At 41.6% G+C, this 14,190-nt stretch overlaps 1 protein-coding gene across 2 annotated transcripts in view; it reads left to right on the forward strand.

The window, feature by feature from the left end:
• The window catches only part of MAP2K5 (mitogen-activated protein kinase kinase 5), a 120,858-nt gene that overhangs the window by 99,930 nt on the left and 6,738 nt on the right, over nucleotides 1-14,190 (forward strand). For both annotated transcript variants that reach the window (XM_057430546.1, XM_057430545.1), the window contains 2 exons: nucleotides 276-337; nucleotides 2,629-2,674. In XM_057430546.1, the coding sequence (XP_057286529.1) occupies nucleotides 276-337; nucleotides 2,629-2,674 (108 nt within the window). The remainder of the gene's footprint in view (nucleotides 1-275; nucleotides 338-2,628; nucleotides 2,675-14,190) is intronic.

The raw sequence follows: 14,190 nt of genomic DNA on the forward strand, positions 1-14,190 counted from the left end.
CATTGTCCTTTTTTCACCTCCCCTCAGTGTCTTTCCACATGTTTTTACCCATTGTGTAATACTCATTAGTTGAAATTCAGTGTTTTATAGCACATTCTCAGAAGAATTTGTACCTTTCTGCCTCAGATTGTCTGTGTGAAAAGGGGGCTTTGTCGCTTCCTTGGGGGGTTGATTTTCCCTTTCTTTTTTGGTTTTGTTGTCACCGTTATATTACTCTGCGAAAAAAATTATCTTCTCTCCTTCTGACTCTGCTTCTTGTTTCAATCCAATCCCAGGAATCGCCCGTCCTTCCAGCCGGGGAGTTCTCTGAGCCATTTGTACACTTCATCACTCAATGGTAAGCTCAGTTTGCAAACATGCCATGCCCTCAATGTAAATGATACATGCCATTAACTCCGCAGCTCTGCGAGACCTTATGGCTTTTCTTGCATCCTTTCCGAGAGGAGAGGGACTTGGGGGCCTTGGGCAGATGGGGCAGCAAAGCTAAGCAAACTGTTTAAATTATGTAAACGTTATTTACACAAAGGGTCGTAAAAGTACTTACAAGGGTTTTTTCCTGTTTTAATAAACCTGCCCTCAATGTGGGTGCAGTCTTGTGAGCCAAGACTCCGAAGGATTCATCCGGGGGTAAAAAAGCCACAAAGACTCGTGTCTATAGTATCATTATTCAAGGCTTTTTAAAATATTACTTATAAAATTGCCTCCATATTTAGAAAGGCAGGAAGCCTCCATTAATGCATTGGCTTTTCAGTAAGTAGTTCTATTTTAAAACACACCTCTGGGTATATTTTCTTTGCTTAAAACTGAATAGTTCATTGGCAACCTTTTGAATTAAAGGAGGATTGAGGACAGGAGGAATTTGTCGAATAACAAATACAGTTGTTGAGTGACCAGAGGATATAAATCTCGAGGGTGAGCTATGCCAAAGAAACAAGGGAAAATCCTTTTTCAGCTATTACATCCCCCCCACTCCAAAAAAAAAAGGAGGAGGGGGGGGAGGTAGCCATTTGTGTATGGAAAAAGAAACAAGCCTGAATTCTGCAAAAATAACGTGTTTGATGGAGAAGCATCCCTTCTGCGAACGTGCGCTTCCATGCTCAGCTGTGCTAAATCAGATGGAGCCATCTCAGTGTGTGGCACTGGGAGCTGCAGCCCTGTGGATCAGAGGGAATCCTGCTGCAGGGGTGTGTCCTTGCAGCCCTCGGCCCCATATAGATCTATAGGTCAGGCTTTGAGGCACTTTCAGATTCTCTGTGCCAGAGCCACTGTGGCAAAAGTCACCTAGTAAATTGAATTTTGAATATATAACACAGACAGTACCTCTCAGGACTGAGGTAGCGGGTAACAATACAGGCACAAAAAGCAGCCTGATGATCAGATAATTAAAGCAACTAAATAATTAAAGTTTGTGTAACATAGGCCTCCGTTTTCAATAGTTTCAGTTTACAAAGAGCAGCACGATTTGAGGGTTCTGCAGCACAACTAACTGGTGTGTGTGATGTGGAGGTCTGTGCTTTTTATCCTTGCAAAACAGAATGATGCCAGACTGTTCTCTAAAAAAAACAACCCATTCTCATTGAGGCAGAGGGAGGGATAACCTGTGTTAAAATTTCCACAGATGTCAAACTGAAGCATAACTGATGGTGGCTAATAGCCTTGTTCTCCCTGGGGATGCAGCTACTTTGGACTGTCAGATTAGAACTGCTCCCAACCTACTCGTCAGACAGCTCGCTTACTTGCTAATGCTGCATTATTTGAGGGGCTTGGAGTTGTTTGAAGGGGAGGTAAATTGTGTTGTTAATCCTCCAGTGTACAGCACAGATTTTAGATATGGTGTTATATTGGCTGTATTTTTTAATGGGAGTCATTGCTGCTTAAAAATTAGGTGAATAAGAGGAAACTATATTTAAGCAATCAATTCCTAATGCATATTGGAGATGTCAAGTGAACGATGTATCAGACTTTATGCTGGTTATGCCATAAAGACTGGCTGTTTGGATGTAATCCAATTAGTCAGTAGGCAGCTCCTGATGGTCACCTCTGTGCCATGTTATTGTGTTCCTTCATGCAGCTAAGCACAGCCTTCAATAGCTAATTGCACCTGTTGCACAAAAAACTAGGACTATTTGGATGAGAAACATGATCTTATAAACAGGTTAATGCTGTGTAATGAACTATCACCCTGCAGTGTAATGGAAATAAATGTGAAAAAATGAAGGTAGGAACCCCAGGGTATTGTGCATGCTCCTGAAGCTGTTTAGTGTTAGAGTTAAATTTCCCACCTGTTTGTGTAATACTTGGTGTTGAGCTATGTAATAATCCCTAGCAAAATGAGAATCAGCTTACTGTGCCTTCTGAGCTGACTGCTTTTCAATGATCTCTGTATTTACACACTTTCATGGTTACAAACAGTGTAGATCACTACATCCCTAAAGGGAGGGATGGGCGGGAAGGAATAAATCCGTTAACGTTTTGGCCGCTGTTAGGACTCCTGTGTTCTGTTGGCACATGATTAAGTTAAGAAATACATGGAAATTCTTCACTGTGTTAAAAGCAATCTTCAATATTTAAGCAAGTAGAATAAATGAGCGGTGGTTTACATATGAACGTTTTGTTTTATACACATAGCATGAAAAAGCAACCAAAGGAAAGGCCAGCACCCGAAGATTTAATGGTAAGTGAAACTTCGGAGCCCCTCAGTATCTTTATTCATGTATGTAGAAGTGTATCTGTTCTTCTCTGCATTTTTCTTCTTTTACACATTCAGATCTAAACTGTTCTTCGCTTGTGCAGCAATTACATATTTACAGGGAGCACACAGACCAGAGGCAGAATGATGATGATTCCACTGATGGGTATCTTGCTGTTACCTTTGTTATGGCCAAAGCTTCACTTGTGATGTGGGGAGTTAATACAGAACTTTCCACAGCCAGTGTCAAGGTTCAGTCAAAACCATTTCGATGCTTAATACACAGGGTTTTTCAGTTTGTATGTCCAGGGATTACAGCCTAATGTAGGTCACTCTTTGTCATCATTTGCCAGTCTTAACCTTTCAAAATCAGAAGATTGAAAACAAAGGATATGGTCAAAGTAGTCTTTTTTTTAATGAAATGCAGGAGCCACTGTTTTCACTTATATTTATGTAAAATGAAATCAGATTGGCTGCAGAAGATTGGGTTAATACATAGCTTTGGTCTGTCGGTAGAAGGGCTCTCAGTGGTGGAATCTGAGCTTAGAGACCACTTCTTTGCCTTGCAACTGTCCTTCTTTTTTTCTTTCAGTAAAGCAATAATAGAGTACATGCTCTCAGGCTGGTCCCTTGTGGCTGTGCATTCAGTGCAGAGTGCTGTTTTGACTGGTTTTAAGCAGCTAGAAAAATACTGTATCAAACCAAATATTTACAGGAACTTCTATTGTAGATAAGAGCTGTGGTCCCCTCTGACTCACATCAGATATCTTTGATTTTTAAATACTTAATTACTTATATGCTGTGTTTCCTGTAACTTGGAGGCCTGTGTAAAATCGTCAGAATTTCTGTGCATTAAATATCTAGGAATAATTTAACAGATTTTAACAAGAGAAGGACACGTTGGTGTCTCATTTCTTGCTTACATGCTGTGAACTGCAAGTAGAGTGTTTCTATTGCAGCTATTCTCTAGTTAAAGGCTAATCTCTGAAGATGCCCTGGGGCAGGTATCTCACAACCCAGACTAGTCTCAATTTAGATGCTGGTTAGCGAAGTATTTAACTGTGAATCTCATTTTAAGGATATTAACTTCAGTAGATCTACATCTGAAGTTAGACACCTGCTTAAATACCTTGGTAAAATGAGGCCTTAAAGTTTATCAGAGCCCCTCCACTTGGTGGTGGTGTGTGTGTCGTACAAAAAGCTTGCACTGCCTTATTTTGTCTTTTTTATTAACTTTTGATGGTTGGGAAATTCTTGCAGTTAGTCACATCTGAGAAAACTTGGAACAGGTTCTAGAGATGTAGACACATTTACCTTGTGCACTATTATGCTATGGCTGGATAGCTTAGCTATTAAAACAACGGAATAGGGTTTCATAAAACCTATATCTGTTTGTAAATGCCTCTTTCAGTGATGCAATAGGCCTGCCACTTATAAATAAAACATCCGCAGATCGCACATACCCCCGTAAGTATGTATGTACGTTTGTAAGCAATAACACCACTCCAGGGTGTAGAGTCATAAACATGAGGCCAAAGGGTGAGTGCCTGCAGTACCAGGGAAGTGCACAGATTTATCTTTACAACTACATGCCCTGGAGTGTGCTAGTCCCCTTTAAAGGAGGTATTTTGTGAAATAATTCTGAATTTGTAGCAGCTTGGGGGGGGGGGGGGGCAAAAAAATCCCTTCCTACGTTTTAAACAAAATCTTTTGTTTAGTGCATTTTACCCCTCGTGCTACTTTCTCCTCAATTATAAATGGACTTGTAACTACAAGTATTAAAGCATGAGGTTAAAGCGCTGCTGAAACGAAGAAGTGACCCAGTCTTTGCCTGCAGTGTGGCTGACCCTCATACGCTGCCCTACATTCCCTCCTGATGGGCTCAGAGCACCCTGTGCTTTGCTGTTACACTCACTGTTAGCTCAGTAGTTGCTCTTCAGTCAAGCGCTTTGCCTTCTTCCACTTGCCCAGTCTTGTGAAGGAGCACTTCATTTATAAAACTCATATGCATATATACATTAGCATAATATGTCGGTTGTACAGGCAGCATATCTGTACATACATATGTATATATAATTTACCATACTTTGTCGGAAAACAGGGCCAGAACAAAAGCTCCTGAACACCCTCTGAATTGTAGAATTGCTCACCACAATTACAATCATTTTAAGTCCACATCATCCATTTCTGAAATCTCTGCTGTCATTTGATGGGCATTTCCCTGCTAACCCATAGGAGCAGGCAGAGTGATGCAGCTACTGTCAGTGAAATCCTCATCAAGGTCAGGCTAGTGTTGATTTAATGAGAGCAGGATTTCACCTTGTTCATTGGGTTTGGGGGAATTTTTTCATGTAGAAGAAATGTACTAGCAAGGATGGAAGGTGTAACCCATAATCATTGTTAGCTTCTGACAAAACAGTGGAGCACAGGCTTTCCCCCCCTGTGGACATTACCCATACTGGAAGTCACTATTTTGTAACCAATTTAGCATAATTAAAGACTGAAAGCAAAATGAAGGGAACAGAACATCAATCCTTTTCTGCTCTCCTGATACTCGGTGAATTGTTAAATGTGTTTTAAGAGCCGACTCACAATACCTGGAGTGCCAGATTGGCAACTGGGATTGCAGCAGGGTTAGATTTATCCTGTCTATCATGTTAGAGAGCCCTTATTTTTTTCATAGAAGTTGTAGCACGTTTTGTCAGAAAATAGGGCCAAAGCCAAGGCTCTGTGAAATTCCTGCATGAAGTCAGGTTTCTATTACCATAGATACTCTTGTGCAAGTGAACACCAAATTCCCTGAACAGCCGGCATAAAACAGGTTCCTGCATTCACACTCGGTCGCTATGCCATGTCTTCTGTATACCCATCCACAAAACAAGGTAGAACATCAGTTTCTCTGTGTATAAATAATTTTATACAATATAGATCAATTCTTTAATTGTTTCTAAATATTTCTGATGAATGGGCTTGTTCCACAGAAGCAGAACCAAAATAATTTCACCAAGCAGTGGGGAAAATTGTCCATCCAGGGAAAGGAATGATCTTTATAATTCTCTGGTGGTTATTCTGACCCTTGTGCTTACAGTGTCTGCTCTTTTGTCTCCAGTTTGTTCCCTCTTAAGAAGAGGAAGGCATACAGTCAATTAAATTGAACATACTCCTGTTTGAGCACCAGGGAAGACTGCACACTGTTAGCATATTCCTCTGTCTCTCTTCTCTCTCCTTCCAGCGAGGAAAATCTCAGCAATTCTTCTGTATATTTCATTTTTTCCTCCCATGAACTTCCAGTCTTCATCTAAACCACGATGTTTCCTGGCATCACAAGCCTGGCTCCCAGGGAAATGCAGACATACATGTATATTTAGCAATTGGGATGTGGAGGTATGGTGAGGTTTAAACTGCTCGTGTCGAGTGTACGGGTAGGCATCCACGGGCTGGTTTGGCTCAGGAAGCTGTAGATCTGACTGTATTTACGGTATTTTTCAGCAGCTTTCCATTCTAAGCTCTATTTAATGGAATCTATGCATAGTAAGTAATCAGGTCAGAGAGAAGCAACATCCCCTGTTTGAGATCAATCGCTGGCTAATACTTTATCTAGGCCACTTTATTATCTCATGCTGATTCCATTCCCATTCTCCTCCTCCTTTGTAGCATGCACTTCAGCTGTGGTAAAAGTACGTATCGCATACATATTAAAAACATATACCCATTCTATCTGTATGTAAATGTGTGAGACACAGCTGGATATTGCAGGAGTTTGATTTACTAATAGTTATTATCTGTTCTAGCTGTTCAGAGGCAAAGAGAGTTTCAGAAAACAAGCTAGCACAGAAATTGCCTTTATGATATCACTATCCTGCTTTGGTAATTGTTTAAAATCTCTTCTTTAGCTGGAAGCTTGGCCTTTTATTTTGCAGATTGAGGGAGCTTTTCAGAAAGCCAGCAGAATTGTTGAAGTCTGCTTGAGTTTTTTCAGTACAACATTGAACTCTCCCCTGCTACACGTGGCTGCTTAAATGAAAGCGATTTACTTAAAGAAATTGTATTTGAAATACCAAAAGTCAGGCAGGTTACCAGTTATTCCATTATGCTCTTCCATGGATGCTTAAAAGTACAGAGTTTAGGATGCTGGTTGGTTTTCTCAAGGAGAATATTGGGCAGGGAGAGGCAATGCTTTTGGCCAAGAATTTGGTCACTTCCTGCACTTGATTGCTTTAGCACAGATCTAACAATTTTTGTTCAAGTCTCCAAATTTCAAACACAGCTACTAGCTTTTCTCCTTAAAATTTAAATTACCGATGCTTTTTATGTTGGTGTTTCATTCATTTAGAAGATTGCAGGGTAAATTGTACGTAATCTGTGTGACCTGATGGAAAACTTATGTTGTTCTTTGGGTTTTTATTTCAAAGCCTCTCTCAGTTTTGAAATTCCCCATTCCTATGTTCCTGTGCTCAGCACTCCCTCTCTCCATTTCAGGGATGGCATTTAGACCAGGGATCCTGATCTTTATTAGCTACAATGATCATTTTTTTCAGATGGATCATATACTTTTGTATCTAAATATGTTAAGATATGTGTCAAGATATTATAGACTCTCAAAAATAGAAATTAAAAATACAAGGCTTTTATATAGCTGTATTTTAAGTGACTCTATTCTATAGGGTCTGGGTAGTAGCACATCTTATCGGGTAGAGCTAATAAACTTGTTTGCAGCTCACTGTGTTTGTAGCTCTTAGGAAATACTTCTATGGTTTAAACAAACAAGTGAAGGATCAACATAATCCTACCTGGATTTTCCTATAAAACTTCAGAATAAAGCCAGTAAAATACCTCCACATAGGTTTGTCAATATGGGATTTCCCCCAGCAGGTAATTTGGCTTTTGCATTATAGCAGTGGCATCACTGAGTATCTGAGATGACTGTACAGGTTGGGGTGTTTTGTTGGTGTTAACTCTGGGGAAAGACCAGAGGGACATCTGCAATCTGCTTTTCACCATCACGTCCCATAGATCTTGCAAAGACACTTTTACAGATCAATGTTTTCTGTCTGCACCTGTCTAGATTTTGATGCATCATTGCTGGATCGCAGTGAGCCAAGAATTTTCCCTCTCTGCGTGCTTACAATCATTAGGGGTTTTTTGTCCTCCACCGGTGCAGAATCTCCTATCAGCAGTGATTTGTCCAGTGTAAAATCATCCGTGCTTGGACCCGTGATGGATGGCTTTGTTTGCAAACATTTAGACTCTCCTCTGTCACAGTGATCCCAGTTATTCACCCCATGACAAGGAGAAATTCTGACAGACACCAAAAAAACACATGCCAGGTGTGAAAGGGCTCCTGATTTCCCAAGGAAAAAAGTAAGGAGACAAGTATTTTAGTTGTTGTAAATACAGAGTCGTAGAATTGTTTAGGTTGAAGGAAAAGACCTTTAAGATCATGAAGTCCAACCATTGAATGTAGATGATAGATATTAAACTGTATCTTCAGTCTATCAATTCAGACATACAGGGGATGTACATTGGAGGCAATGACAATATTTATATTGACTTCAGCGATGCTAGGATTTCACACCAGGGCTCAAGATGTGCTTGCTACTGTGTGTTCTTTATCTTTCTTGCTTAGGGTAGCTTAAGAATTGGAGAAAAAATATATATATTCTTTTAAGTGGCTGCATTGCTCAATCTATTCCCCACTCAGCGGGAATGGGGAAAGGTGGGTTATGGATCCTTCCCTCTGTCTTCCAAAACAAAAGAAGCTGTCTCTGTCCTTAGGGGTATGATTTGTTCTTCTTCATCACTTGGGATATCAGCTCTGGAAATGGAGAAATGCATTCAATCAGTGTCACTAAATCCAGCAATTACAGAAGACTAAAACTATGGCGAGGTTAACTTGTGTGTGTGGAGAGTTTGAAGGCATTACATTCATCCACTGCCTTCTGCAGTCCCTTGCTCATACAACCACTGACTTTTTAACCACAAATGTGAACATCTGACTTTCTGACATGCCCTGAAAGCTGCATAATATATTAGTGCTTTCCAGTGAAACGAAGGAAGAAAGAACTTGAGTTGGCTCCAGAAAGTGTTGAAAATCTAAGGAAATTGGGTAAAACCAAATTGGCAACAGCTTAGGGTGATACAGTTAATATTTTTGGTTACTTGGGTCTCCTGGGCTTTACAGTTTAATTTGAGCAAATGTTTCACTTGGCACTCGTGGTTGTTCTGTAGCTCTCCAGGCAGGGAGGCAAATATTTACATCTCATTTTGGTAGCAGAATTGCACATCTTTCAATTATGATACATTGAGAACATGTGCATTTGCCTTTGTATTTTTATGTTAGCTGTCTTCGCTCTGTATTTGGTTTTTTTGAATCTCCAAACAGTTCCAAAATCAGAGCTGTATCTTTTAATTCCCAGAATTCTGCCCTTCCTGTTCATTCCAGATGCATCGAGGAATTTGCTCTGAGAGGCAACTGTTGAAACCAGTGTGCGATATTTATTTGTATAATGAAACTGGAATTGAGGATTCATTCAAGCACACGGCATAGATTAAACCTGCTGGCATTTGTGTAGTACCAGCTACTTGTGGGTCTGTATCCCGATTAGCTCCTGCAGTATTAAATAAGAGTAATAATTGCCTATGAATAAGCGGAGTATAAAGCAGGAGATAGAGATATGGCTTCTTAGTGACCTGCGTGCATTATGCCTCAAATCCCTTAATCAGATTTGTGCCGGTTGATTCTTGCATCTGCAGAAATTCAGCTGGAGGATCAGGGCCTGAAGTAGTAAAAAATCAATTAATACCACTTTCTAATTTGTGTGGTTGACAAAAGAAAACCCGCATATAAATAGGGGACATTTTTCTACTTAAGAGGGGCTGCACTGAAAGATTTTTAATTGGATTTTCATTGTGATTGACAGCAGTTGATTATGATAGTAACTTTATTTGGCTGGACTGTTATAGCCCTCTTGTTCTGGGAGTGTTCCCCCCCCCCCCCCCCCCCCATCAAAGCTCTTCTTTATCCGCAGAATTCCCGGTGGAGCAGCAGTGCCTGTGAAAGAGCCTTTTAGCACCTTTGTTGCAGCCATCCCTGGTGATGATTGGGCCCAGCTGGTAGCAGATCAGAAAATGTGCCTTTCACAAAGAGGTTGCATCTCCCTTCTCCCTTGTTTCAATAATTTTAAGAGCCCCAGAAACCTGTTGAGGATTAGAAGTAGCTTTAGATGTGAAATGAGTGTTAAGTATTAGTAATCGGGAGATTAGGGCCCCGGGGACAATGGGAGATAAACAACTGCAATTAAGGCAAATCTGCCAGAGTAAACAAAATTTAGCAGAAACAGATGCCCTAACCATTTTGGGGGATTGATTGGAGGGCACCGAGGAATCGATTTTTGTCTTGTTTACACTTCCCAAACCCCTGTAATAAACTGGGGAGGCTGAATATTTCATCGAGCCGGATTTTAGTTAATTTTTTTTCCAGCTCCTCACAGTAGGCTTGCTCTCTTCTAACAGTGACCAGGCCCGACTTTATTCAGCATTCACAGGGAGCAGCTAATTGTCTATGAAGGGCCCCTGTGTTTAAATGGGCTTGACAGGAATTTAAATCCTGTTTCAATCAACCTCTGTGCTCACAGTCTGCTCCAGTTTCTAATTTTTAAATTAAACATGATGGGTTGGGTTTTTTTTTCCCCTCTTTCTCTCTTCTTTAAGCTGTGGCTCGTCCTCCGGAGCCGGCTGCTCGCGCTCCCATCCCGCGGCACGGGACCGCGCACCGTTAGCAAGGATGCGATAGCAAAGCACAACGTGCCGCAGCCGTGGAAAACTTCATTGTCCCATCAACGTGCATCTGCCCCTTACACCGCTCGGCTGGTGTAAGTCAGGACAGTTACACCGGTGTCTGCCTGCATAGCTGGAGGGAGACGGGGTTTCCACCCAGGAAAGGCTCCCGGTAGGGAACGGTGGCATTAAAATACAAGTCTGAGAACGTAAATGGTTTGCGTGGCCTTGGTCGTTGGTTCGGTGACTTTGTGAGAGATTCAGAGGGGGTTTTAATGGGTTTTTCTCCAAGCCAACTAGTGGTGATGTATTTTGCCACCTTCTCTGTGTTTTCAGCGGGGCTCCGTGTGGCTTTTTGGGTGTTGTTTCATACCTGTGCTTTTTCTGGTCCCGAGACAGGATTGATTTGACAGTGTGTTCATGTTAGGTCGTTTAACACTTGCTTCATTTGGTCTTTTCAGTAATCCTGGCAAACACGGGGGTGTTATTTTGCACTAGATGCAGTCAGTGTGTAGGCATGTCTTGCAATGGGATTGTAGGGAGCCCTTCTGAAACCAACTTGCTCATTTGCAGGCACTTCACCATTAAATGCTAGCGAAGTGCAGGCTGTTCCGTTCTCCCTTTTTGCTTCCAACCAGATCGTTTTCCGGGTTTTTTAGTTTTGTTAATTGTTGTTCTTTGTGTGCTGTGCGAGCACATGTGCGTATGCACACAGCATTTTCTACTCCAAGATCTGGGTGAAAAACATTTAGGAGGTTGTTTCAGTTTACTCCATCTTAATGATTTTTAATTTTCCCTTCTCAGTAAAAACTCCGTTTCTCAAAACTTGGAGAAAACAAGTGTTTTCTCCACCTTCCTTCTCCAGTCCGGGCAAACATGTAGCCCCTATTTGAAGGAAATACTCTATCAGCTTTTAATGTCTGACTTAGCTCTCTTTGGTGTCAATGAGAGCAGTCCTGTGCTTGCGTGATGTGAGTTGAATACGTTCTGCAGGTGCATCTCCGTTAACATTAGAGATCAGGTCAGGTTGCTTTTGGGTGTGAATCTCCTGCTCTTTCGAAGGTACCACTTTTTCATTCTCATCACAGGCAGGCCTTGATGCTCATGAATCGATTTCAAATTAAACCAAGCTAAGTGTGCTCCAGGCACACACCTAATGAGCTCCAGTTACTAATGGGTGCTGTGTCTGCAAACCAGACCAGAGCTGGTCAGAAGCAAAACCTCTTCCATCCCTGAAACGTTGCACCAACCATTTCATGCGGCAGATCTGCTGTTGTCGACAGCTTGCTAATGTTGACATACTCCTATCAGCCTTGGGCCACTCTCTCTATTCCTCTTCTGCAACTCTTCTTAACCTCAGCAGCACTTGCAAAAGCACACTCCAATCATATTTTGGTTGCCTTAGTTTTTTGTAAGAGTCATCACAAAAAGAATACCTTTGCTGGGAGTGAGCTCGTTTTGTCAGCTAAGCACCAAGAGCCATGCCAAGGACAGTTACCAGTTTAACAGCAAATATCAAAAGCAAAACTGCTCTGGAAAGAATGATCTGCAGATGGGCAAATAGACCCCTCTGTGCCACAGCCAAAACCAAAACTCTGTAGTAATTTTAAGACTGCTTTATGCCACAGAAAGAGACTAGCAAAAATCAGGCACATCCATGTATGCACACCCTGGGGTCCTGCAGGAGGAGGGGATTGAGTTGTCTGAAGTCAGGTCCATGCTACAGAGTGGAGCTGCACTGATTCCTGATGATCCGACCTCAAAAACATTCCCTCTTGACCCTGAGTCTTGTGATGAGCTGCCGGTCTGGACGCATCAAGGGATCTCTGAGGTCTGTTTTTAGGGCCACCAGCGCATCGTTTGGCTGTGGCCAGTGCCCAAAAGAAGGTTGAAAAAGGATTTTAGTATTAATGTCATCGTAATCATAATGATCTGTATCGCTGTTTAGAAATGGGAATTGAGGAGTGATGTGGGGACAGTTCCTCTTGAGGTTTTCAGGTTTAAGTTAAGCTCTTCTTCCTCTTGGTCCATCCATATGCTTGGGGATGGCCATGGTTTAAAGCAGATTCTGTAAATTGCAGCAGAATTTTGGTGGCTCAACAAAATTACTGAACCAGCCAAAAATCATTTGCAATTAACTTTGTCATATAAGAAGGAAAAGTGCATTGGTAAAAAAGTTAATCTGCAAATAGATGATAATAATAAAAAAACACATAAAAGGAATCCTTCTCGAGACAAAAAAGGTAAACAAGAAATACAGCTCCAAGTCTTTGCTGCTCAGTAGTGTTATCCATTTATCTTTGCTTAATACATTTTGTATCATCTTTTCACTATCTTAAATATCATCAGAGGGATACAATCATTAGCGTGCTAATCTGGGTAGCCATAGTTCTAACACTGACCTAGGCTAATCTGCCTTTGCAGTTTCAGAACTATGTTTGACTCCTCTGAAAGTAACCTTAAATTGTAGTCTTGTAAGAATTCCAGAGCTGTATCCTTCACTCCTTCTCCTAATGAGGTTATGACCAAATGCTCATTATAATTGCTTTAGACTCCTTTTAATTTTCAAGCTTATTAATCATAAGAAGAGTTATTTAAAATTGCATAAATTAATCTTAGATTAAAAGCCCATCAAAGCCTCGAAACAATTAAGAATAAGTAGGATTTCCCTGGGGCAGCAAGTTTTATTTTAATAGTGTAGTCAGGTGGATATCAGAACACTGAAGTATGGTAGTGATTAATGTATGCAAAATTTAAATGAGAGTTTTTAAATGGCAAATCTAAATCACATATTGACCTAACTGTAGGCTTTAACTGCATTGTCTGTCATATATTTAAACTGTTTAGTAATCAACATTTTAATTACAGGGTATGTTAGGGAGGCCGTGCAACAAACAAAACTCACCACTTCCTGCCACTCTGCATGGAACTGTTTAGCAGGCTGGGGCTGTGCCATTACCTGCACAGCATAAGGAATGAGGAATGAGAGCAGAAACTTCAAGGGGACTAATGCTACTTGAGTTTTGCTTGTGGATGTGTTCTTGGCCCTCCTTCATGTCCGCGCAGAAAACACCACCGATGGATGTGGCTTTGCCCTCTTTGCTGCCCTCACCCTTCTCTAGACCAAGTGGTGCTTTCTGCTGCCCAAGCTGGCAGAAACTACAGGTGATGTCCTCAAAGGGGTGAGAAATGCTGTGAAAACATTATTTTTGGGGTGCTTTTGTCTTCAGACCCTGGGGATCCCTGTGCCACCAGCGCCTTTGCAGGCACCTGCAGGCTTAGTGAAGCACCGAAGACCCTTGGCCCCTGCTATGGGCAATTTCACTCCAGCAGCCAAGCTGAGAACAGGCTCTCAGGGATGCTGAATTCCTTACCAAGCACAGCAAGAGGCAGTCCTTGCCCTGAATAGTCACTGTTCTGGGGATAAGAACTGGGAGAGAGAACTGGGCCAGTAACGCTTGGTCCCAGATCAAAGGCAGCCATACAAGTACGTAGGAAAAGCTGGTACTTTATGGTTAAACTTGCTGTGATTTGACATACTCAGGGACATTGCTGCAGGTGGAAGAGACAAGGAGACTTCATTTGTGGAGGAGAATGTCTGTCTAAGAAAGGATTGACCTTGCTGTAGCTTTGGGACACTGGGTGCATGTTTTCCAGACATACATGCTCAGTCTCCCAGTCAGTGCTGTTTCAGAACTTCAGGTGCTCACCCTTTCCTTTAAAGG

This window comes from Pezoporus wallicus, unplaced genomic scaffold (genome assembly GCF_028554395.1).
Source record: "Pezoporus wallicus isolate ANWC-B61680 ecotype Strahan unplaced genomic scaffold, APGP_CSIRO_Pwel_v1 contig_14831, whole genome shotgun sequence".
In the NCBI taxonomy this organism is placed as follows: Eukaryota; Metazoa; Chordata; class Aves; order Psittaciformes; family Psittacidae; genus Pezoporus; species Pezoporus wallicus.